This window comes from Podarcis filfolensis (assembly GCF_964270895.1).
Source record: "Podarcis filfolensis genome assembly, chromosome: 9".
Lineage (NCBI taxonomy): Eukaryota > Metazoa > Chordata > Lepidosauria > Squamata > Lacertidae > Podarcis > Podarcis filfolensis.
In genome coordinates this window covers 56,204,786-56,231,000 of record NC_139610.1, presented here as the reverse complement: position 1 = coordinate 56,231,000, position 26,215 = coordinate 56,204,786, and the positions used below count along the sequence as shown (strand labels likewise).

Sequence of the window (26,215 nt, the reverse complement as noted above, 5' to 3'; positions counted from 1 at the left end):
TTGTCCTCCTGTGTCGTTTGTGGGCTTCCCTTGGGCATCTGGTGGCCACTGTGATGCTAGATGGGCCACTGGCCTGCTTCAGCAGACTCTTCTTACGTTCTTATGATAAAAGTGTGATATGGGGAGGGGACCACGAAGAAGAAACCTCCCAGAGGAAACATCTCAATCCATAATTCCAGCATGACGGCAAATTTCCTTCAAGTATCCAACGCTCTTTTTTAAAAAAAGTTCTTGTCATAAACATGTACACAGCCCAGCACTATGCCAAAGCCACTCTCACAGCATCTTCTGCTCTAAAAATAGGACTACAGCTGTTGCAAGTTGTTTTTCAGCCCCGCACCAATTTCTAACCAACCCAAGAGAGATACAGCATTCTAGATTAGAGCAGAACGATGACCCCCACCATGTTTTAACTAACTGTTGTTACAGAAACAGCTCCTTTTTCGCAGCCTACTTAAAGATCCAATTCGGGCGTGGGCAACCTTTTCTTGTGGTTGTTGAGGGCTGAATTATTCTGCCACATCCCTTCTCCTGTTTTCCCCCCTTCGCCACCCTCATGAGATGAGGCCGAGGGCTGCCAGTTGCACACCTCTGATCTAATTTAATAGCAGTATTTATACTGTGGGGGGAACCTTTGCCCCTGCTGATGTTGCTGAACTACAACTCCCATGGGCCATGTTTGCTGGGGCTGATGGGAGTTGTAGTTCAGCAACAACTGGGTGACCACAGGTTCCCCACACCTGTTTTATATAGTAAGGTTACATTCACAACCAAGTTTCTTTCTGTCTTATTTGTAATTACAATGTTCCCTTTCCCTGCCTAACAGGGTTCATCATTGCCAAGAGAGAAGATACCATATAAGGGATGTTATATCTTAACTGTAACAGCTTAAATAACATCACAGTCAAAATAGCAGATGTTCCTTTTTAATGCAAAAGCTGTGGTCCTAAAACACATTTGCTACTGAACAAGGCTGGGCTTAAACATGCATAGGATTGCTCTGTCCAATCACCTCAGAGCGGAAAACACAACAGTAATTTGTATTAAATTCCTGGCTCCCATTATTGCGGTGCTTAAAAGCTTTCTGCTGATGTGTCCAAACAGACCCAGCTCCCCTTCACAACAGCTTAATGAGATGCGGCTTCTTATTAGCTAATGCTTCCAGAGCTGTCAGAGCTGCACAATGTAAGTAGCTCAGCACATGAGAAACAGCAAACGCGCAGAAAGCTGCTTGGCTAAGATGCCTCATAACCCTGCCAGCATATTCTGGCGCTTCTCAGAGCTAACTCTGGTCTCTCCCACTTTGCTAAATTCCCTGGATGGATGCAGCCACAGGGAACAATTGTAGCCGGAACTTCTCCTGTGAAGCTGCTAACATGGTGCCGGGTCCAGCATAGTCCAGGGATTACTAGATTCCTGCTCCCTTCAGCCCAGTTATCATGGCCAATGGTCAGGGATGAGGGAACCTGTCAACCAGTGACATCTGTCATCCAGCAACCATGCTGGCTGCTCCTGCACCTAGATTCTTCTTGCTCAGAAACATCTATTCCAAGGAGTATTGCCTGGGACAAGTTTCCAAAGGGTGGGGTCTCACCTATTTATAACAATTTACTTGTTCTCTAGCTATTAGTCTGTTTGCTACCACTCTTGCATAAAAACAGCTTTTAAAAGTTTACACATACAGTCATACCTTGGATCCCGAACGCCTTGGTACTCAGACTTTTTGGCTCCCGAATGCCGCAAACCCAGAAGTGAGTGTTCCGGTTTGCAAACGTTCTTTGGAACCCGAGCATCCGATGGGGCTTCCGCAGATTCCGATTGGCTGCAGGAGCTTCCTGCAGCCAATCAGAAGCAGCACTTTAGTTTCCAAATGTCTTGGAAGTCAAACGGACTTCCGGAATGGATTCCATTCAACTTCCAAGGTACGACTGTGTATATATATTTCTCAATAAAATTAATCAGGCTGCTTCCTGTTTTATATTGGTATCAATACATTACATTGCATTTTAAAATATTACAAGATTCCTCTACTCAGCAATGTGATTGTATACACACAGAAATATACATACACACACCCCGTAAGTGAGAAATAGATATTTTTAAAGGGGGTGGTCCAATTACCTAACAAGGCCCATGTTTCAAGATTCCCTTGATTATATCACCATAATTTCTAACTGGACTCTTGACATTTCATGCATATAGCTATTTACCTTTCTGATGAAGTTAACGTGACATTGTCCTTTTTGTACAGGTGGAGGGCATTCCGGAGGCACCCTGTATGCTTGGTGATTTTTACTCTGCTCTGCAGCATACCAAACAGCCGAGACAAAATTAACATAAATTGCATTGACCTCCTTGATCACATCGGTAATATCAAAGCTCTGAAGCAGGGAAAGATGGGGGAAAGATGCATTATAGACTCTGTATATTTAAGAATCTGAAACGCAGCATCCTTGAAGCATTGATTCAGTCACCCTGGGCTCTGGCTCAAACATTGCTTTCTTCACTTACAGGAACAGTCTACCTGAGTGAGCAATGTAATAAATTTATGAAGTGAGTCCTCAGGATTCACCGCCATGGTCATTTCTGCAAAACTTTAAAGCTCTAAATTGTACTTCAGAGACTGTGGAAGTTCCAACAGCTGCGGAGATCCCTGAGACTGCAGGTCATGGGGAGTTGCTCACACAACTACAGTAGTCCTCTGAACAAAGAAAGCAAGTGAAGTGATAATTCAGAGCCAACCTTACCCTACTTAAACCATACATTTACAACCTGCAGCCAACCACCAAGCCAACCTCAGCCCCACCAGCCATGCATTGAGGCTTGCTCAGAAACTGATATACCACCTGAAACTGCAAGAACAGACCAGTTGCCTGGAAGCCACAACACAAGGCTGATGTGCTGCATTGAGCTGTTGGGTCTCAAGTTGTGTTGACCTGGTTTTACTTAGCAGCGCATTGTGCAATGACACGCAATGGCTTTGTACACTATGACCTTATAAGCCAAACTATAACTTACCATGACTTGAACGAACGTGCTGGCTCCAAGAGAAGACCTTGCACCCAATTTGCTCTTTCCTGGTCCTGTTAGAACAATGTGGCACAGAAGCTAAGCTAAGCCAAGCCAAAGTTTGGCTCAGCGTGTCATCCGACTCCTCCATAACCACAATCTGCAACTCTGGCTTAGCTGTTGCACTATGTTAAAAGGACAAGGAAGGAGCAAAATGGGTATGAGCTCCTCTCCAAGTCTCAGCAAAGTTTGGCCACTGTGAGACCTGGTTATCCTCATCAGATAGCACTCAAGAGAGCAGGGAGGTCTTGCTATGCATTTTGATTACTTATGTACATTTTTAATGACGTATGTACTCATCTATGCTCTTTCTGTGTCAAGTACTGTATTTTTCACTCTATAACACGCACCCGACCATAACACGCACATAGTTTTTAGAAGAGGAAAACAAGAAAAAAATATTCTAAATGAAACAGTGGATGTATGATTTTTGTGGTTCATGCTGTGGCCACAGACATGTGATCTGACGGTGAGTTTGGGGTAGCCCAATGCAAAAATCCTGAGGATCCATGTGGATCCATGCTTTGTAACCACGTTTTTGCACCACTGCGGCCCCAGGCAACAGTGGGTGCGTGATTTTTTTGGTGCAAGCTGTAGCCATGGACATGCTACATGATCTGATGGTGAATTTGGGGTGACCCAGTGCAAAAATCCTGAGGATCCATGTGGATCCGTGCTTTGTAACCAGGCTTTCTGTCCCTCTCTTCTCCCCACTAAGCGGCTCTTCTTCCGCTTTGCTGTTTCAAAGCAAGCCACGGAGGAGGGAAGAAAGGGGAACCATGGATCCTCTGCTCACAACTGCAGCAGATCCCCCCGCCATCCGTAGGCATTCGCTCCATAACACGCACAGACATTTCCCCTTACTTTCTAGGAGGAAAAAAGTGAGTGTTATGGAGCAAAAAATACGGTACTCATGTATGTTCTGCCTTCATCAAAAGCCTTAAATGCTTCCAAGTATAAACTCTATTCCTTTTCTTCATATGCTGCATTTGCACTTCTACAATATAGTCCTGAATGTCCTCAAAGTACCGTATTTTTTGGGCTACCCCAAACTCACCATCAGATCACATGTCTGTGGCCACAGCATGAACCACAAAAATCATACATCCACTGTTTCGTTTAGAATATTTTTTTTCTTGCTTTCCTCCTCTAAAAACTATGTGCGTGTTATGGTCGGGTACATGTTATAGAGCGAAAAATACAGTGGCTGGGGCAACCCAGTCAGATGGGTGGAGTACAAATAATAAATTATTATTGTAACAGGCAATGTCAGCTTCACTGCAAAGTTTGGTATTTCAACAGTGGGAAACAAGCGTAGCCAAACGCTGTGTGAGTGGAATTTTACTTGCACAATGGGATTTCTCCTTCCTCCCATGAAACCCCAAAATCTCCTTTGGAGGGCACCCAAACCCTCTGGGGCAGATGTTCAGGATGTACAGAAGGCTTGGGATAAGGGAGAGAAGAAGAGGAAAGGGAAATCCCATTGCACAAACAAAACAGCAGCACCAGATACAGCCCATACTTTTTAAAAAAGAAAAAAGGTACTACCAGATTTCAGGTGACTATGCAGGATTGCTTAGATGCTGCCAAGGCTTAAAGACAGTTGAAACTGGGAGAAATCAAATCACTTTGCCAAAACACGTAATATATAAATTGGAGAATACTCACGTATCTGTTGAACATGTTGTCCGTCCTCCCAACAGTGACATTATTGACCACAATCTGTGCTACTGTATCCACCCCATCAAAAACCAAATTCACTTTTTGCCATGTCCTACAAAAAGAGAACAGAATACACATTAGGGAACCCACTGTGCCTTAATGATCTGGTGCAGATGAAAAATGGCTGAAAAATCCAAAGTCATCATTAGGAACATGCATGTCCTGCCTCACTCCTACAAATTCCGTCTAGCCTTCCCTTATCTTTCCTTCAGCGCTGACTTGTTAACCGGAATGAATTAAGTTCTTAACCCGAGGTACCACTGTGCTCAACAAAATTTCCAGCTAGATCACGAGTTGGAAACCTAGATTTGAAGTGAGTTTGCAAATGACGAGAACCCTGTGGTTAGTATAAAGTGTGGCAAACCTACAGCTAAACCTGGATGTGTCAAGGAAAAGGATCACACTAGAAAAAGGAGAGAAACTGAGAAGGGACCAGCCTAACATGCACACAGACCTAGACCTACAAAACCCACATTGAGAAATGATTTGAGCAACATCCATTTCTAGTCTGCTCCAGGGACTAACTCCCAGGTAAGTGTGCTTAGGAGTACAGCCTAAATCTTTGTATCATAACTTATGCCATTCTCATACCTGATATCAAAGGGAGTTTTGAAATCTCTGCTGTACGTCCAGTTATCCAAGGATATCCATGCGTAGGCCAGGTCATTAAATCTGTAATAAGGATCCTATTGATGGACCACACAAAATAATTTTTAAAAAGCTTATTGTTAAAAGGCACCATTGCAATATATATATGGACACACTACTATTAAGGGTATTAGGGTTTGAAACATGCAGGGAGGGGACTCCGAACCTCTTTGCTGAGCATCTACGTGAAGCAACTAGATGCTCAAGCCAGAATGCTCTTTTCCTGCTTTTCCAACAGGGAATCCTCTGCTGTTCAGCTATACCAAACTTTGCAATGAAACTAACATCTATAATGGAGGCAGATTATTACCTATAAACTTTATCAGGCTTCTACATAGCATGTTGATTCATTCCCATGAAATGGTCCTGGACATTTGCAGAATGTCTACCATTCATTCATATTTTCCCCCCTCCTCTCTCTTTTCATTTTTCCACTCCAACCTCACCTCAGTATTCTCTCCATCTAAGCCAACTCACAAAAGCAAGTATTAAATAAAGAAGAGTTCGTCTCCTTTATCAAAGCTGAAAGGCGGGGCATTAATAAGGAAAGAGTTGGGAAATACACACTCAGTGAATCCCAACATTTTAATCCTCATTATGCCAGCATTAGAACTCTGGAGCCTTTTGAAGGCAAACAAGTACATTTTTTGCCTGAAAACGATTAATAAGATAGCCTGAGTTTTGAAAAAAGGGGGAGGGGAAGAAAACCTTTAGCCAACCCACGTATGTGAGAGAGTGATGCATATTTTAGTGAGCCTGTGCTAAATATAACCTCTTTACTGGAATATTTAGCACTACTGTAGGAACTACCGTATTTTTCGCACCATAGGACGCACCGGACAATAGGACGCACCTTGTTTTAGAGGGGGGAGAACGAGGGGGGAAAATTCTTCTGCTCTCTGCCCAGCGCCCCTTCAGCGAAGCGGCAGGAGGTGCTGCACAGAGAGTGGGAGAATTTTTCCCCTCTTGTTTTCCCGCTCTAAAACAAGGTGCCGTTTAAGGTGCGTTCAGGCGGCTACCTTGGAAGCCTGGAGAGCGAGAGGGGTCGGTGCGCACCAACCCCTCTCGCTCTCCAGGCTTCAGGTTCCTTTCGACCTGCTCTTTGGGGCTGGTGGGGGGAAGCCCACCACCAGCCCCAAAGAGCAGGTCAGGGAGCAGCGGAAAGGCGCAGTGGAGAGGCTGCTGCCATAGTCACGCGTCACTTCTCCAGCCGGGAGAGGGTCGCGGGGCTATGGCTTCTTTAGCCCCGCACGCGGTCTCCCGGCTGGAGAGGTGACACACGGCTATGGAGGCTCCTGCCATAGCCGCGCATCACCTCTCCAGCCGGGAGAGGGTCGCGGGGCAATGGCTTCTTTAGCCCCGCGCGCGCTCTCCCGGCTGGAGAGGTGGTGCGCGGCTGTGGAGGCTCCTGCCATAGCCGCGCGTCACCTCTCCAGCCAGGAGAGGGTTGCGGGGCTATGGCGTCTTCGCTCCATAGGACGCACACACATTTCCCCTTCATTTTTGAAGGGGAAAAAGTGCGTCCTATAGAGCGAAAAATACGGTAAGGAGGCAGAAATCATTCTCTTCAGTATGTGTGTTTGTGTACGGGTGTGTATTAGGGATATTTTCAGAATGACTCCACTGTCGTCTGCATAGCAGGTTAATATTTAATTGTATCTACAGCTACTTAATTCCTCCCAGACAATTCACAGGGGAATGAGGATTATATATACTAATCTTTGGCTTTGTTTTTTTGAAGTCTAAAAGGCAGAGAAAGCTTTTAGAGTGTTCCTTCCCCAAACCTTTTGCCAACCAGAGAGGATCACTAGTGTGCTATAAGAAGCAAGTTAAAACACCCACTTTGAAGACAACCGCTGAAAAGCAGGCTGTAGTTTTGCCAAAGGGGAAAATATATGAAAGGCTCTTATGAAATTTGGGGCCTGCCTCTTTCAAAACAGCCTGTAGTAAGGCAGATAAATCCTTCTGTCTGTATCAGGAGTGATTGTGTCATCCTGCCTTCATCTCTGCAAGAGCAACTGGCTGCTCTGGGTATGCATCTTCCTACTCTTTCCCTCATATTTAATTCAGAAAAGCAGTACCTCACATATGCACAATACCATTTTAAAATCACAGAGCTGAGAAGCTGGTAGGAACAGAATGGGCTCAATAGTCTAAAGCTCAAATCACAAAGCAGAGCAAAAACCCAGCCAGTCCCAGATCAGTGTGGATGGTGCAAGCAGAGATCAGGTATACCACACTAATAATAATGTGAGCTGGATCCTTCCTCCCCACCCCCAACCCCAATGGGCCAACTTTGATGGGTAGGCCAGGCTGCTCACCTGTCGGCTGCCTGATGTCATCACATGCGGTCCTTTGAAAAGGCAGCTTGAGAGCTATCCCCCTCTTTTAATACAGTGGTACTTCTGGATGCAAACAGGATCCGTTCCGGAGCCCCGTTCGTATCCTGAAGCAAACGCAACCCGCGTCTGCAGGTCGTGATTCACCGCTTCCGCGCATGCGTGTGACGTCATTTTGAGCGTCTGCGCATGCGCGAGCGTCGAATCCCGGAAGTAACGCGCTCCATTACTTCTGGGTCGCTGTGGAGCGTAACCTGAAAACACTCAACCTGAAGCACATTTAACCCGAGGTATGACTGTATCTGAAGGACTACTTCATTTTTATATTTTGTTGGAAGCCACCCAGAGTGGCTGGGGAAACCCAGCCAGATGGGCAGGGTATAAATAAGTTGTTGTTGTTGTTGTTTGCTTGCAATCAGCCTTCAGAGTAATGGCTCTCAGCACCCCTTAGGTGCACTAGGGAGTTCCTGATGGGGCAACCGATCCCAATGGGGCTCCCTGTCTGCTCTGATCAGCTGAATGGCACTGAGGTGGAGCTCCATTTGCCAAGGAATAATCAAGAGTGCACTCCTTTGAAGCCATGTCTCTACCCAGCATCCCATATTGACGTCAGGGATGGGGAAGGTGGGCATGGACTGGGGGAAATGGCCTCATGAACCGAATTAGGACTCTTGCTGGGCCTAGTTAAGCCTGTGAGCCAAAAGCTGCTCACTGATGGGTTAAGGAACCACATGAAGACTGCTTACTACCACATTCATAAATCGGGATAAGTACCTATCTCTTTGTCTCGCCAGCACATTACTGTGCCGCATCAAGTAAAAGAACCGAGTGTCTGTCTTGAGATCAGTGCCAACAGAGATACCACTGAGCCCAGAGCAATTCTCATGTTACCACATACCATCAGTTGCTGTGAGGTAAAATTTGTTGTGCTCTGGTTTGATGCCAGTTCCCCCAGAGAAAGAGCTAAGGCTGGAGCCTCATGTATAGATCCAAGTGACCAACTTGTTCCAGCAGAGGACTGAGATCTTTTAGGACATAGGTATATTTCCCAGAGCCTCTGGGACCAATATCAAATGTTTACCTTTAACATATCTATACTGTCAAAATGTAACAGGAAAAACAGTGCTGGGGTTAGGGCTGTTACACAGCAAATGAATGTTAGTTGATGAATCAATTAGAAGGACATAAATTTGCAAATGAACTGAAAAACCACAATGGGTTGGACTCAATGAAGTCTACTACCACTGGAATGAATGAATATAAGTTAGTCATCGTGTCAATTAATTCCCATGGGTATACTCTGAGCAGGACTAGTGTTGAATGCTACCCATAGGTTCTGAAGCAAAAAGCACATTGTCATTGCTTTCGGATGATGCAAACGTTTCTTTCAGAAAGTACCATCTTACAATACAGAGGACAGAATGCCTCTTTGAATGACAGGTGCCAGCCATGGTTTTTGTAAGAAATAATTTTTGTTAAATTATTTTCCTGATAATGAAACTTTAGTGTTAAGGTAATCCAGTCCATGTCATGTGTTCCAGAGAGGACTTCGGATTTTCTCATGCCTGAAAAGGGTGCCTCTCATATAGTTTTATTTTAGGTGTTTATATTGAATTCTCAGCATTCCTGCTTTTATTTATTTTTAATATTCCTTTATATTCCTCTTTTTCTGTTGCATTGTAGTTTTACTTAATATTGTTTACTGATTTATGCTATAGGACACTTAAAGAGATTTTCAAATATTAAGCAGCCTATAAATGCTTTCAATTACAGTGGTACCTTGGGTTAAGTACTTAATTCGTTCCAGAGGTCTGTTCTTAACCTGAAACTGAGAACAGAAATCGTGCTCCGGCGGCGCGGCAACAGCAGAAGGCCCCATTAGCTAAAGTAGTGCTTCAGGTTAAGAATCGTTTCAGGTTAAGTACGGACCTCCGGAACAAATTAAGTACTTAACCCAAGGTACCACTGTACTGAGCTAGCAGGACTAATTGTCTGACTCAGGATCAGGCAGTTTCCTGCAGAGGAAGTTTAGTGTTTCGGAAGAACGCACCGGAAGAACGCAAAGCATCATCTTTGCTTTCTCCCTAACAAACCACAACATACCAGAAGTGACAAAGCAGTTGCAGCAGCACACTGCTCCTTCACAACAAACCTTCATGAGTTAGATATTTTAGCTGTAATTGTGGTGTTTAGCTTATTTTTTTAGTTGCTGGGTTTTTTGTTTGTTTGGTTTTAGTTGCTGTTTTGTTAATAGCGTTTCATAGATTGCAAAAGTTTTACTGATGATTTTTTAATTACTTTATATGATCCATGCTGTATCTGCAATGTTCTGTTCTATCATGTTATTGTTCTTCATTGTTTGTAAGCTGCTTTGAGATTCATTTAAACGAAAAGCAGCACAGAAAAACAGTAGAGCAAAATCAATTCAAAATCAAAGCCTGGTTTATTGTTAAGTACCAATACAGGAAGCCTGCCTTATATTGAATCAGACAAAGAGTCCATAGAGCTCAGTATTCTGTATGGTGACTTGGCCATGACTCTCAAAGATTTTGGACAGGATCTCTCCCAGCCCTACCTGGAAATGGCAGGAATCGAACCTGGAACCTCCTGCATACAAAGCAGATGTTCTAGGAATGTTAGAAGGATGCGGGAATGAAGTTATGTGGTTTTAGCAGTAATGTTTTAAAGGAGTATGTAAAAATGGGTTGTCAACAGGTGAGAATGTAAAGTTACAACATATTAAGATAAATGATTAAGATAAAAATATGGCAGAAATGACTGGCAGAATCTGGGACCAGGGAGAAGAGGCGGTGGAAGAAGATTGGAAGAAATTTAAAGACCATTTACAGAAATATTGCAAAATTAATGAATGTTAGAATGATGTTGGATAGAAATTAAGTGGTTTCCAGCTGTAATGCTTTAAGAATATGGAAGAAGGGTATAATTAGGTAAAAAAATAACTAAAATGGTATTGGATTGGAAATAAGTGGTATTGGTAACAAAGTCAATAAGAATATGCAAAAATGAATTGATAATGGATGAAAATACTGAGTTATAAAATGTTAAGTTATAGAGATAAGATAAATGAAAGAGGGTAAGGATTTGCTGATTTGATTATTTAAATGGGAATACAAGAAGGGGAGGTGTGAGGAAGTCAAAGAAACAAGCAAATGAGTTTTATGTTATGAAAAACAATTGTTTTTAATTTTTCTTGTTTTTTCTGTATGTTTTACTTATCTTTTTATTTTTTATTTTTTTATTATTATGTGTTTTTGTATATTTGTCTTTGTAAAATCTTAATAAATATTTCTTTTAAAAAATGATTAAGATAAAAATAAAGATGGAAAGGATTTGCTGAATTAACTAACTGAACTAGAATACAAAAAAGGGAGGTGTGAGGAGGTCAAGGAAACAAGTAAATGAAAGATAAGTCATGATTTTTTTTAAGTGTTTTTATTTTTCAGTTTTTTGTAAATTTTTGTTCTATTATTTTTTTCCCTTATTTTTGTAATTTTGTGAAATTTTTAATAAATATTACTTTAAAAAAAAACAAAGCAGATGTTCTGCCACTGAGCTACTACCCCCTCCCTGACCAGTGAGGTAACAGTTGTGTAGTAAGATTTCAAGTTACCACATCCTGAAAGAAAGCTAGAAAACAACACAGTTCAAAAAGGCATTTTAATGCTCTATTATCTTTAAGGTTTTGTCCAAATGAATCCTTCTGCTTTCTGAACTGTCAGCTTCCAGCTCAAGAGAACAAACTTGGCTGCCTTTATATCCAAGTGTATACAGAGTGAGAGAAAAATTAACCAACAGAGGTAACTGGAAAATGGTTTTCATATATCATAGCATGCGAGAAATGGGGGGGGGGATTCAATTCTTGGGGGGGGACACATTCCAGTTCAGTCACTAGTCTGGAAAACTTTACACGTGCAGAAAATTTGAGGAATATTGCTCTCATTAATTTTTTTTTTTTTAGTGAAGATGATTGCAGAGTAATTAGCACAAGATCTGTGACTTGTGCTGCTTCCTGTCATTCTGTTGCTTCTTAGTACAACCTACAGCAGGGCTGGGAAATCTCTGGCCCTCCAGATGTTGTTGCGCTTCAGTTTCCACCATTCCCAGCCAACATGACCAATGGTCAAGGGCTGGTTGGAGCTGCAAACGAGCACCGTCTGGAGGGCCACAGGTTCCCCACCTATAGCATGATAAGATGGTGAGGAGCTGGGAGAACACAGGGAATTGATTGCACTATAAGAAAGTCAAGGAAAATTTGCCAAGTGTCAGATCTAAGTTGTAACAGTTTGTTTTTCATTATAAAACATATCTTTTTCCCAAATATGTATTTGTTCTGTTAATGTAAAGGAGGAACTGATGTTTTGTTTAGATCACTTTTTGAGCCACTGTTTTTGTTAACTCAAAACTGACAGTTTCCCCACACTGATATGTATCAGGACTGAGCCATGGGTAGCTCTTAAATGGGGAGCCAGGGTGTCAGGAACAAGGGATTCATAGAATAATAGAATTTTAGAGTTGACAGGGACCCTGAGGATCATCTATTCCAACCCCCTACAATCTTTCACCCAATGTGGGGCTCAGAAACTCTATCCAAGAGTCAACCTTCCTCAGGGCCCGGACAAACAATCCTTCACTGGGAAAAGTCTGAGTCTATATGGTCTATACAGGAAGACTTTATAGTCTTAAGACAGGTGGTCATTATAATACAATTGCCAACATCCCTGGCCATTGACCATGCTGTTGGGAGTTCAGCATCTAGAAGGCCACAGCTTCACCATCCCTCTGCGGAGTGCCAAAGGTCTTGCTGCCCCAAAAGATGTTTCAAGTTGTAATCTTGGTGTCTCACCATATCGGACAGCAGTTTTAGCAACACCAGCTCCTGGCACCATGCACCTCAAAACCATTGCTGCCAAGTGCACACCGAGCTCAGAAGAAATTTGTGACTTGTACTCACAGCTTTTAAATTAAGTCTCGGAAGCCAAAAGGAAGTGCAGAAGAATTTCCCATGGTAATACAGGTTTACTGTGCTCTAGAGAAAGTATGTATATTCATGTTCCATGGCAAGATGTTTGTTTAATGCTTTTGTTACTTTTGATATATCCTATTTACTCGAATGTAATACGCCATCAAATGTGCACCTCCATTTTCAAAACCCTGAAACCAAAAAAGGATTTGCTGGTGAATGTAAATGTGCCATCAAATCTAATGTGCACCCTCATTTCTGCAATGTAATTTGGCCCCCAAAAAGTGCTCATTACATTTGAGTAAATACAGTGGTGCCTTGGTGCTCGAACGGCTTGGCTCCCAAACAAATAGGCTCCCAAATGCCACCAACCCAGAAGTGAGTGTTCCAGTTTGCAAACGTTTTTCAGAAGCCGAACGCCCGACACGGCTTCCGATTGAGAGCAGGAAGCTCCCGCACCCAATCGGTGGCTGTGCCTTAGTTTTCAAACCATTTCAGGAGTCGAACGGACTCCTGGAACAGATTAAGTTTGAAAACCAAGGTACCACTGTATGGTATTTCATAAGGCTGCTTGGATGGGGAACACAAGTGCAACCAGATGGGCGGTTTTGACAGTTCCAGGAAGGGAATCAGAAGGACAGGGAGAGCAGAAAGGCTTGATACAAGTTTCTGAAATGCACCCGATGAAGGGAGACTGCCATGAGGTTCTGGAAGTGGCTGTGGTGGGCAGAGACAGAACCAAACAGCAGGGAGGGACAGAATGGTTGTTAGGTGCAGCTGAAACTGGCAACCTGAAACATCAAAGACAACAAGGTTGGCATTTTCCTATCATAAATAGCAGCAGGGTCTTTTAAAATTTGTTTTTCTGGTGACTTCTGTTTCAGTGTATCTGAAGAAGTGTGCATGCACACAAAAGTTCATACTGATAACAAACTTAGTTGGTCTCTAAGGTGCTACTGGAAGGATTTTTTTTATTTTGTTTCGACTATGGCAGACCAACACGGCTACCTACCTGTAACTTGTTTTTTTTATTTCACAGTATATATAGGCAGCTCGGCATAGGGAAGTTTTTTTTAATGTTTTGGTGTGTTTTTATACTTTGCTGGAAGCTGCCCAGAATGGCTGGGGAAACAATAAAATTATTGTTATTATGATGTAGGTCAACTATGTTGTTGCTGTTATTTTTCCTGGCACAGAGTCTAATGTGTTTAGAGTTACAGTACTCTCTACCAGGCCTGAGGTGGCAAGGGGGCCTGAATTTGGTCCTCTGGGCCTCACTATCCAGCCCAGGCCAAGTCCTTCTTCCCAGGCCACACTCCTCACTTGCTCCACCCCAAGCCCTCCTTGAGTACTTCTGCCTGGCTGCAATGTGTCCTTGAACTGTGACATGGTCTCCAGCTTGCCTGGATGGAGAGGTTTGTTTCTGTGGGCAGATGCACACACCATGCTTTTAAAGCATATCCAACACACATTTAACGCACGTGTATTCGTTTGCAAGATAAGGGCTGAATTGCGAGTCATGCATGAGAGTGCTGGAGGTGAAATAGTTAAATAGGTTACCCAATCAGAACCCAGGGGGGTGGAGTCAGAGGGTCTATAAAACCAGCTCTTGGAGGGGCAGAAGAGGGGAGTTCATTGGGAGTTGGTTGGAGTGGGAGTGAATTGGGATAGAGTCTGTGGGGAGGTTGAGTTAATGTAGCGAAATAAGCTGAGTCAGGAACAGTTAGGAGCTAGGAAGACAAGTAAATATCTGAGAGGAGGTTTAGTCAGTGAGGGCAGGTAGCGGAAGTTATAGGTCTGGATAGACATCTCATGATTGTAATTGACCAATACCATTTATGAAACCACACACTTGTTAAACTGCAATAAATAAACAGAAGTTTGTGTTCCAATTTAACCCTGACTGGACTCAGTATTGTACCAGGTAGGGCCTGGGTGGTGGCAGCGAGAAATAAAGTGGTGGCACAGGGATCAATAGATGGTGAAACATCCGGGGACACTGTGTGATCTCCACAATGCCTTCCATTAACCTTGAACAACACCTGCAAAAATACACTTGCATGCACTTTACATTTGTAAAAATGACCTACTGGGCAATTTAGGCAAACTAAGCCTTTGCGCTATTTCTAAGTTGTACAATATTTCCTTTAATTGTTCTTAAAGTGTTTCTTCAAAATGAAGTATTAATGCTTGATTTGTATTTTTATATGATGTATAAATACTTTAAAAAACAACCTTATTCCTCTATACATCTGATTATATTACATGTTTAATACTATATATGCATTTTGATCCTATTTTCTGCTACTGTGCATTAATTAATTTGATTAGCACTTAACACAAAGAGTGATAACTAGAATGAAGGTTTTTACAGAAAACAACTACTTTTCTATGTGATGGAAATTTATATGTAGATATACAGAATAGCATTCAATAATTGTGGGCCATCACCTAAACAGCGGCGTAGCGTGGGTTGTCAGCACCCGGGGCAAGGCAAGTAATTTGCGCCCCCTAATCCCTAACCTGCCGCTGCTGCCAGCTTCTTCTTGCTGCTGCCTGGGCTGGTCTGGTGTGGTTCTCTCCCGTGCTCAGCGCTGCGCTGGGCGGCCGCTGCACTGTCCCTCCCCCAGATAGTCCCTCGCTCTCTCTCCGCACCGCACGCCTGGCACCCACCCCCTCCACAGTGGGCGGCGACCCAGCGGCTCGGATCGGATTCGCACAGCCAGCACTGCAGTGAGAGTGAGTGAGCCAGGTAGGGGCAGGGAGCTGCGAGTGCGAGCGTGCCCCACCCAGATGTTGCGCCCGGTGCGGCCGGCCCCCCCTGCACCCCCACGCTACGCCACTGCACCTAAAGTCTGAACTGGCAGAGTCCAGTCACAGGTTGATCACCTCTATAAGAAACGACATGCATTGTAGGCCTATTTCAGGGACACCTGTTTTCCCCTTTGCCATTTAATGTACATGCAGAGAGAAAAAGTATTTGCACCAAAAAGGGATAAATAAAATGTGGTAATAGCAAATGATTCAAAAATAATCAAACAGGGTTAAGCCATCTTTTTTTCTTTCAAGGGTGAGATTCCTTTTGGGGTAATCTATCCAGAGCCACAACCATGGGTAGGGCCAGAGACAAAAGTGGACAGGCTTGGAGGCAATACCAACCCCTTTCCTCCCAATTTCCCCTCCTAGTTGCCCAGATAAAATAAAGCTATGGGCTGCAAGAAATTGGTGCAAGGATCACATGCAGCCCCAGGGTTTGCTCAGCTCTGCACTTAGCTATCTGAAAATATTATCCTCATAAATGGAATGAATGAAAAAGGCTGAAGTGGGAAACGGAGAACATAATGATTTGACCAACCCATTTTGCTTCACACTCAGGTCTAGTGTATCACCATGCTACAGACCTATATATCCAATTGTTTTTGAGCTAGTTTTCGCCATTCTTAAATATATTCATTGTCTTGGTTGTTGCTTCCTGCTGACCTCTGCTTGCAACACACACACACACACACCTCTATTCTCCTGGGCAGGACCCATTGAAACTAATGGGAAGTGTGCAAAAACATGGTAGTGATTTTGCTCAGCTGAGCTGCTCCTGCTCTTTTCAATAAGGCTAAGGCAATAAGGCTTTGGATAGATACTTTTGGATACTTTTTGGATACAGATACTTTGGATACTTTGAATACAGACTGTGGATACAGACTTTGGAAACAGATCAGGTGGGCCTTTGGTCTATGTCAGGCGTAGGAAACTCAGCCCTCCTGATGTTTTGGGACTACAATTCCCATCATCCCTGACCACTGGTCTGTTAGCTAGGGATGATGGGAGTTGTAGTCCCAAAACATCTGGAGGGCCTAGTTTACCTATGCCTGGTCTACATAACCAGCAGGGCTCCTCCTATGCTCCAGTAAAGAAGAGCACTGCACACTGCAACTTTTTGCTTCATGTTCCACTCGACCTCCAATAAGTGTGGTTTGCATGTCTGAATCTCATTCCTGTCACTCGCTTCACATCACGTTTAAAACACAATGCTTTCCAAGGGCAGTCGACCGAGAGCCTTGAGGAATCAAGTGAGGGGCATATGCATGTGTGAACCAGTCTAAGAGGGTTGTTGCGGATCATAGACACATGCCCTTCCCCTTGAAAACAGTGTTGCAAACCGCCGTGATATTTCTTTTCTTAAAAATATAAAGTGGTCTAGAAACGAAATGAATAACAACAACGATAGCCAAATAAACATGGTAACCAACCACCACCCCTCGCTCCACTTTCGCTGTAGCGGCCAGCAGCCGCCACTCTCACTTTCGAACCAGCGCCGTCGAAGCTGATTGGCCGGCTGATAGCGCCAGCGAGATCGTACCTGGATGAGACCGTGTCGGAGCAACGCGGTGTGCACGCACCCGGGCACATCTCCTCCCAGCACCAGCGAGCCGTTCCCGTTGCTCAACCGCCAGCTCCCCTGCAGGCTGTGCACCTCCGTCGACCCGACCCGCCACGAAGCAACCAGGAGGAGCAGGACCGAAAGCGCGCAAGCAGGAGCAGGACCTAAAGCGTGCATCTTGGGCGAAAAGCAGGTGGGAGCCACGTGGGATCAAAGCCCACCGGTGCGGAGCCGGAGAAACACAAAAGCCCTGCAAGCAGTTGGATGATTCGATCCGGGGAGCTACGCACGACTTGTCGGACTTTCCCCCCTCCTGCGAAGCGCGGCTGCAAGTAGTTAGCCTTGATCAGCTGAGAGTTTCTCGGAGGTGGAGACTCTCGTGCGCCCTGCAGCCTTTGCGCAGAGGGAGAAGCGCGCCTGCGTGCTGCCTTTCTCTTGATGTGTACATAAGATTGCGGAAGTCATCTTCCGTCGCAGCGCGTGACCGCAGTCGATCAAGAAAAGGTGGTTGTGTGATCCCATCCATTCGTTTCCCTAACTAAAGCAATAGGCATGTTCCCGAATCGAGGAACACAGCAACCGTTTCCGTGCGCTCCAAGGCGTTCCCTTCCCAATCCGAGTTTGCTTTTGGCTGCTCCCCACTTTGCCCAATCCCCTTTCCTTGCCCAAATCGGTTTCCTGCAAGGTTTTTCGCCCCCGCCCCATGACTCAGGCCCTCGCCCCTCCGGTGCGCACGGCTGCTTTCTACTCCACCTCTTCCATTGCTTACTGCAATTGGTCAGTTCCTGGATTCACATTCTTCTCTTGCAGAACTTGGGTCAGCTGTGATGCGGTTTGCGCGAAATGGTGTTTACGAGGAGTAGGTTGCGATAATGTATTCCGTTTCGTGAGTGCCATCTAAGAACTGGCGTGCAACCTCCCGCTATGGACCTCCATTTTATGACACATTGGACTAGTATTTATTAAAGGAGATTTCAATCCTCTGCCTTCAGTTTCCAATTTATTGGTTGCTGCGCAAGTTCTTTTCTCCTGTTCGCTGCCTTAAAGTGATTTGTGATTCAATGATAGTGTAGTTCGTTATTGCCTTATATAGTAATTTTGTTTGTTTTTTAACCCTTGTAATTTTGACTATAGATAGTCGTTAAATTGCAAAAATAAATGAAACGTGGTTTCAGGTTTGACCTCTCCTTCAAATTCTTTTGGTCCTTCACAGCTCCTTGAGGTTTTGCACCCCATAGACTCTCCTGCAAATGTTTTCTGTTATTAACAGGCAAATACTACATTTCGATAAGAACATGAGTTACTGAGAGTTCAGTAAAAGTTCCACAGAGATGTTCTCAATGCTAGCGCTGTTCTTTTACCAGCTCTTTAAATATGAGAATAGCTGGAAATTAGACAACTAACTGAGGGAAGTTTTAAAAGAGAGAATAGGCCCCCAATCCTTTTCAAACAAATTTGATTCTATTCATTTATAACTTAATTGAGAAAAAACAAAAAACAAAAATTCTTCCAGTAGCACCTTAAAGACCAACTAAGTTAGTTCTTGGTATGAGCTTTCGTGTGCATGCACACTTCTTCAGATACACTGAAACAGAAGTATCTGAAGAAGTCTATCTGAAGCCGGTGTATCTGAAGAAGTGTGCATGCACACGAAAGCTCATACCAAGAACTAACTTAGTTGGTCTTTAAGGTGCTACTGGAAGAAAAAAAATTTTTTTGTTTTGACTATGGCAGACCAACACGGCTACCTATCTGTAACTTAATTGAGAAAAAAATCTTCTCTCCCATTACAGGTGTTAATGTAGTAAAGCAAAAGCTGTCATCAATGGTTACTGTGCTGCTTATCTTTAAATACACTGCATTGCAGATTTGTTATGCGCATGGGCTGCGTCTCTTGCATTTCATGGGCTTTGGACTCTACCTATTTCCAAAAAAACCACTTTTGGAAGGTACATATAACAAACGTTTGTGTTCAGGCCATGTATATTGTTTGTGGGGCAATTTCCAGAAGTGTAAACCCCCATCCAAGAGAAGGAAAACTCTGAACCTAACCTCCATTGCCTTGCAGCTATCCTCATTCATGAGAAAGACTTGGGGAGTAAACCCTGATAGACAATCCATACCCGCTGCCTTGTGTAACATCTTTGGGAGAAAAGGCTATGCAGTAAGCCAGGGGTTGGCAAGGCTTACCGGGCATGGGCCGGATCACTCCCGCGGAGATCCTCCGTGGGCCGGGCCAGCACAGCACGATGCCAGAAATCACTTCTGCGCATGCGCAGATGCAGAAAATAGTGCTTGCGCAGAAGCGATTTTCAGTGCTGCAGACGTGCGCAGATGTGATTTCTGGCATCCGGACATACGCAGAAGCTATTTCCGGAGCTGTGAAAGAGCTCCCGTGCTGTGCTGGTTTAGCGCAGTGCACGGGGACTCGCTGAGCGGGCGGCTTGGTTCGCGGGCAGCTCGTGGGCTGGTTAAACGGCCTCCGTGGGCCGCTTCCAGCCCATGAGCCTTAGGTTGCCAACCCTTGGAGTAAGCCCTACACAAATCCAGAGTGCAGTCCCTAAGACGGTTGGATGCCGCCTTGTACACTTCCTTCCGGCAACTCCTGCAGCCAAGCTGGTGCCAAACGTTGGTATTGCTCTGCTTTCCTTTGGACCACATCAGCGAGACCAAGAGGGGAATCTTGCTGTCTAGGTGGCCCAGGACCTCCATACACACTGCTCAGGCTTGCACTCTGGGGAGGTCAGTTCGGTGCTGCTAATGTAGCTGTTTGACGTCACCCCTGGAGGAAGACTCCATTTTCTCTCAAGGCAGAAAGATGCCAACAAACCCCCATCTGTGGTCCAGTGGTACAACACTTGCTGTATATGGCAGTAGTGAATAACCTCCAGCCTTACTGGGCCACCCCTTACTGGGGGTGCTAAGCCACCCAGTTTAGCCTGCCCTGCAGTTCTGAGTAGCCACATGACATCAGACACGGCAACCACAGAACACACAGCTTAGTGTGTACATACCCAGTTGTTCCTTTGCTGGTGGGCTTCCTGTTTAAATCTGGCACTGAACACAATCCCCACTGCTTTCAGCAAGGATTGGATGCATCTGATGTCATATGATGCAAAGTGATTGACAGGTGGCTGTCTCCACTCATTTGTTAGATGGAAGCTTGGCAAGTTTTTGATCCAGTCTGGTGGTTGAAAGTGGTTCTCCACCCTGCCATGCCCATGCCCTAGGATGGATTTGAGCTAAAATGCTGACAAACACACAAACTGGTGCAAAGCAATATAAATAGGGAAGTATTTAATCATACAGCAGTGTAAGTTAATAGTCAAAATGTGCCAAGCAGAACACTAAGTGATTAGGAAGGAGGATCTCCCAACTCTAAAGCTTCCTAGAGCTGTAAGGTATCTAGAATGGAACTACAGACATAAAAGGCCCATTGTGAAAGAATGAAGTGACTGGGTAAATATAAGAAAGGTCAACACCATACTGTTTCATATAAATTTCAGTTTCCCTCTACAGGGATAGGGTTGCCTGTACAGTTACACTTCCCCAATTCTATCTGCTAAGCTGTAAAGGAGGAGGAATGCGCCATTGCTTAAAAATTTTTTATCCCAGCACCACCTTATCAGAAAATCCCATCTACTGTAAATTCCAACAGTATATAGCAAGTGCATTTTGACAGCTTACATCCAAGCAACTTTATAAATGTTAAATAGTATTAAAATCAACCCAACCCATTTCAAAGTGAACAAATACAGTGGGAGAAGCTTCAAAGCTGACATTTTCCATTGCCAGCACTTTCATCCATCGTCAGCCCAGATTCCTGTAGCCTTTGAATTTTTTTAAAAAATGAACCATTTCCAGGAGAAAAGAATCCTCTAGCATTTGTGCTCGGCTGCAAGCAAACCCCAAAATGGGCTGAATTTCCATTTGTACAGTACATCGTATTTACTGAGAAGGCTTCATTTAGAGGGGCTGCTCAGAATAAAATAAAAAGCAACAATACAGCCATAAACCGTGCCTATTTTTTGGCTAACTTTGGATGGGTGTTAGATACGCACCACATTGCTGCTCTGCTTCTGTGGGAATTTGCCAGTGTAAGCACAGTTCATTCAGACAAGTCAATCACAAAAACACAGCATGGGTGAAAATTTAAAAAGTCCTAACTTCCTGTTGTGTGAATTGGCCAAGAGAATGTTAGGATGCTCACGGAAAACAAAGTAGAAACTTTTTACCCATGGCTTCCTACCAGCATGTGATCGCTGCAGAATTTTTCAGTTGATCAGCAGCAGTTTGGTATTAGATTACTACCAAAAAAGCCAGCACTACTTTCCCCGGCAAAGCTTGAAAGAGATGGTGCAAGTGGTTTGAGACAACTGCTACTGCCCTCCTGGACAGAAATAGATACCACATCAACCTTTTACTCACTAGAAACAAAGCTATTACTTCAAAACGACCTTGACAGATTAGAGAACTGGGCCAAAACAAACAAGATGAATTTTAACAGGGAGAAATGTAAAGTATTGCACTTGGGCAAAAAAAATGAGAGGCACAAATACAAGATGGGTGACACCTGGCTTGAGAGCAGTACATGTGAAAAGGATCTAGGAGTCTTGGTTGACCACAAACTTGACATGAGCCAACAGTGAGACGCGGCAGCTAAAAAAGCCAATGCAATTCTGGGCTGCATCAATATAGCATCTAGATCAAGGGAAGTAATAGTGCCACTGTATTCTGCTCTGGTCAGACCTCACCTGGAGTACTGTGTCCAGTTCTGGGCACCACAGTTCAAGAAGGACACTGACAAACTGGAACGTGTCCAGAGGAGGGTAACCAAAATGGTCAAAGGCCTGGAAACGATGCCTTATGAGGAACAGCTAAGGGACTGGGCATGTTTAGCCTGGAGAAGAGGAGGTTAAGGGGTGATATGATAGCCATGTTCAAATATATAAAAGGATGTCACATAGAGGAGGGAGAAAGGTTGTTTTCTGCTGCTCCAGAGAAGCGGACACGGAGCAATGGATCCAAACTACAAGAAAGAAGATTCCACCTAAACATTAGGAAGAACTTCCTGACAGTAAGAGCTGTTCGACAGTGGAATTTGCTGCCAAGGAGTGTGGTGGAGTCTCCTTCTTTGGAGGTCTTTAAGCAGAGGCTTGACAACCATATGTCAGGAGTGCTCTGATGGTGTTTCCTGCTTGGCAGGGGGTTGGACTCGATGGCCCTTGTGGTCTCTTCCAACTCTATGATTCTATGATCATTTCCCCCTCAGTATGGAAGACACACACAAAAAAGCCAACAGCACCAATTTAATGCCACTGACATATATTTTGTGGACAGAATGATAGCTCTGCTCCTGAACTAATATGCATTTTTACACATGTAGGGAGAGATCTGGCAGTGAATGTCACATCCGTAGGGCTGTGCCTGATTTCACAATTACTACCATGCCAAAGTACAGCAAGAAGAAGAGGAGTTTGGATTTGATATCCCGCTTTATCACTACCCTAAGGAGTCTCAAAGCGGCTAACAATCTCCTTTCCCTTCCTCCCCCACAACAAACACTCTGTGAGGTGAGTGAGGCTAAGAGACTTCAGAGAAGTGTGACTAGCCCAAGGTCACCCAGCAGCTACATGTGGAGGAGCGGGGAATCAAACTGCTCTTAACCACTACACCACACTACACACAATTGGTTTGGGTTGGTGAGAATTTAGGTTCCTGAGACTCTCAGCTTTAAAAATAAAGGTGATAGAGACAGCAGAGGGAAAGAGCTTACGGTCTCAGCCACAGGGAGAGTTCAGTTTTGCAACCAGAAAGATAGATGTGACTATCAGTGATTCAAACTCTGCCCCCCACCCCAGCTTCTCTGAGGTCCGATGGAAGAGAGGGACTTTCCTATGGTGGCAACAGTTATGGGATGTCATCCCCAGAAAAGTTCACCTGGTGTCCTTTTGACAAATACCTTTTTAGCTTCCCAGATATTTTCAATTCATTTGTTACACTGTTTGGTGGCGATGGTTTTACCTTTTAAAATCGTGATTGTGTATTTGCTAGTTTGTAATTATGCATTCAAATTGTACAGTTCGCCACCCAGAGAACGTTCACCTACTTGGTAGTTCACAAATGCTGTAAAATTATAAAGCTTTTATGCCACACATGTATCCCTTCAGTCATAAACTTATCTAAAAGGGGGATTTAGAGGAATAAAAAAAAAAATCCAGGAAATTAGGAAAAGGTATATTGGTGGTATCAGCAGTGTGGCCAATCAGCATGATACACAGCAAAAAAGCAGATCTGGGTTTTGTGCAGCTTAACCCTGGAGATTGGCTGAAGTTATTTAAAACAGTAACTTCTGTCTTCATCATAGCTTTCTAGCCACTCTAGTTACAAAACTAAGCTTCAATAGATGAAGAAAATGTTTGATGAAGTCACAGAAAGAAGATTGATAAGATTTTCATTAGCCAGAGAGAACAGGCTTTCCCCCTGCATTGCTCTTTGTCATTCCCTGCTTAGATTATTATGGGTATCACGGTATTCACTTTCTTGCTGGAGGATTTTTATTTCCCCAATAATCCATGTCTGGGCACAGTGATATTCCACTCTGTAGGGCTGATTATCCAGATCCGTTTCACTTGGGCATTAGACTCCATTTGATTACTTATTGCCTTGGGCTGTCCAGTGGATATCCAATGATTATAGGAGAACATTGGAACTGCAGCCCTGCTCATTCTTAGGGACTTTTCAGTGATTTTGATACCATTGACCAGAGGTAGTTAAGGTGGTGCCCTTACAATTTTGTTAGACTACAATTCCCATCAACTTGAGATGGTCAAGGATGATGGAAGTTGTAGTCCAACATTGGCTACTCTTGCCACTGTCAACAGTAAACTTCAAAATAAGCCGTCTGGGTTAGAAGCCAGGCACATGATCTTACTGTTGGAAAATTCCATTCCACCTTAAGCAGCAGACATGGGATTGTTACGTGTCACATGTTTGTTTACATACCAGCACAGTTTGCTGGGAACTTCTGTTGTGTATAGCTGTTGTTTTTGACTCTCTCTCCGAGGAGACGAAAGAGAGACATGTTTTCTTTGTCCTGATTTATGCTTAATGAATCTGTAGCTTGTAAGTATGCTTCCACAAGCCTCACGCCACTTCTGTTTGCCCAGTATGCTCTGCTGATATAGTGTGCTCAGGCTTTGAAGGCTGCGTCGCTGATTTACGTCGCACCAGAGATTGGGGGATTGTCACGGCTGGAAGGGCATGATCCAGCTGGGGGCTAGCCAGCTGGCTTCCCGACCCCCCAAAGATGCCGACACTTACCATGGCTCTGCTCCTACTTGGACAGCCAATTTAGAAAGTGGTACCTGGGGGCTACGGCTCAGTTCTTCAGCATTTACGCTAAGGAGCTGTCACAGGATTCCTTCATGTAGCCTATGGTTTTTAACATCTACACAAAACTGAGTGAGCTCATCTGGCAATTTGGAGGCATCATCAATATCCAGGCATTCCTCTTTTTCATCCAATTCAAGTGTTGAACTGGTACAAGGGTTCAGTAAGACTGGATGAGAGCCAATAAACTGCATCCTAACAAGTTGAGAGATGCCATTAGGATCAGATTTACAATTTTGTAGTATACCTGGTTTGAACTTTCTCACTTGATTGGCCTCTATGGCTCAGAGTGGCTTTCTCCAACTTCAGCCAATGCACAAACTGCAATCTCTTCTGGAGCCACAGCCATGCCACGATGTTGTGGACCATCAATTTCACCGAGTAAAATGTTTTGTGTGGGGCTGCCTTTTAGTACAATCTGGAAACTGCACAAAACTGCCAACTGGAGCCAAGCACTGGGAGGGAGGGATGGAAGGGGAGAAAGAGAAAGCGAGGGGCAGGCTGAGACTCCATACAATCTATCCTGAACAGCTTGAAGCAGCGCTGGGTGATGTTCAACCAGGACTAGTAGAGTAGAAGGCAGGAGGGCCAATAGCAGGGAGATGGAGCCAATAGCTACTACAGCTTTCCTGCTGAGTTCTACAAGGGAAATATGGAAACTAAGGAGGAGGAAGCTGACAGCTGTAAGAAGGCAGACAAGTGAGGGCCAGCTGGGAGCAGATTGAGGTTAGTAGGACAGCACCCCATTCACCCTAATGGATCACTTCAAGGTACCCGTGCCTTGAAGGAACAGAAGGTCTGGTTAATAGAGTTCCATTATGTTACTGAAAAGCACATGCCTGAAAAATCTTGACATCACAGTCATCTGTTTAGATGTTGTGGAGTTCTTGGTTACCTTCCAATGACACCAAGTTGGCCTAGGGGAACTTCTGGAGAGAAGAGAGCAGAGAAAGAGAAACTGGCATTGCTTATCACCTGTTCACAACAGGCAGCTGCAAGTATGATCAAGTTTTCTTCCTTGTGTGCTTTCCCATAAAACAGTAGATAAAAGAATTTAGCTTGCCTAAATTTAACTGCGTAAATTTGTGGGAATGGGCAGGTAGGCAGTACTGCCATTAGATATAAACTGTTAATTCAGTGTTCAAAATTATCCAACACCTTCCTCAATTAATTTCTACAACGACCCTGTAAGGGGGGTCACCCTTAAGAGGCCGTGACTGGCCCAAGGTCTCTCAGTGAGCTTCATGACTGAGTGGGGATTTGAACTCTGATCTTTCAGGTCCTAGTCCGACACTCTAACCACTACACCACACTGGCTTCCTAGAGTAATTCTGCTATGGGGCAGCTATATTAAGTAGATAAATAAATACAAGGAAAGCAAAATGTCGCTTAGAGAAGGATCTGAAGTATTTCCCTTGAAGCTTGAATTTGTTTTATTCTGGGTTGTTTTAATTTATGTTTTAACGTGTGGTAAACTGCTTTGAGGTTTTTTTCTTTAAAATATAAAGCAGAAAAGAGATGAAATTAATAATAATAAACCTCACTGCAAAAAAGGCACCTAGGCACCACTTGGCGATTAGCTTATATATCAGATTTTCTAGCACTGTGTTAATTGCAAGAGGGGCTACTGTCGCAGGAAAAACAAAATAGTCTTGAGGAAGATGAGCACATTTGTTGTGGCATAAG

General features: G+C 44.1%; 1 protein-coding gene and 1 long non-coding RNA gene across 3 annotated transcripts in view; both read right to left on the bottom strand.

Moving 5' to 3' along the window:
* MANBA (mannosidase beta) overlaps positions 1-25,706 on the bottom strand; it is a 68,247-nt gene extending 42,541 nt beyond the window's left edge. The window contains exons 1-4 of one of the 2 annotated variants that reach the window (XM_083571154.1): positions 25,369-25,706; positions 5,383-5,477; positions 4,738-4,843; positions 2,211-2,381 (exon numbers count right to left, since the gene is read on the bottom strand). In XM_083571154.1, coding sequence (XP_083427280.1) covers positions 2,211-2,381; positions 4,738-4,752 — 186 coding nt within the window. In that variant the 5' untranslated portion in view covers positions 4,753-4,843; positions 5,383-5,477; positions 25,369-25,706. Of the gene's footprint in view, positions 1-2,210; positions 2,382-4,737; positions 4,844-5,382; positions 5,478-17,116; positions 18,245-25,368 lie in introns of those variants that run through there. The other variant, XM_083571153.1, reaches the window with a different exon arrangement.
* On the bottom strand, positions 14,982-16,514 carry LOC310742624. The gene is made up of 2 exons (XR_014538622.1): positions 15,608-16,514; positions 14,982-15,210 (listed from the first exon to the last, which is right to left on the bottom strand). It is a non-coding gene; the product is annotated as an uncharacterized lncRNA (long non-coding RNA).
* Positions 25,707-26,215: the final 509 nt, after the last annotated feature.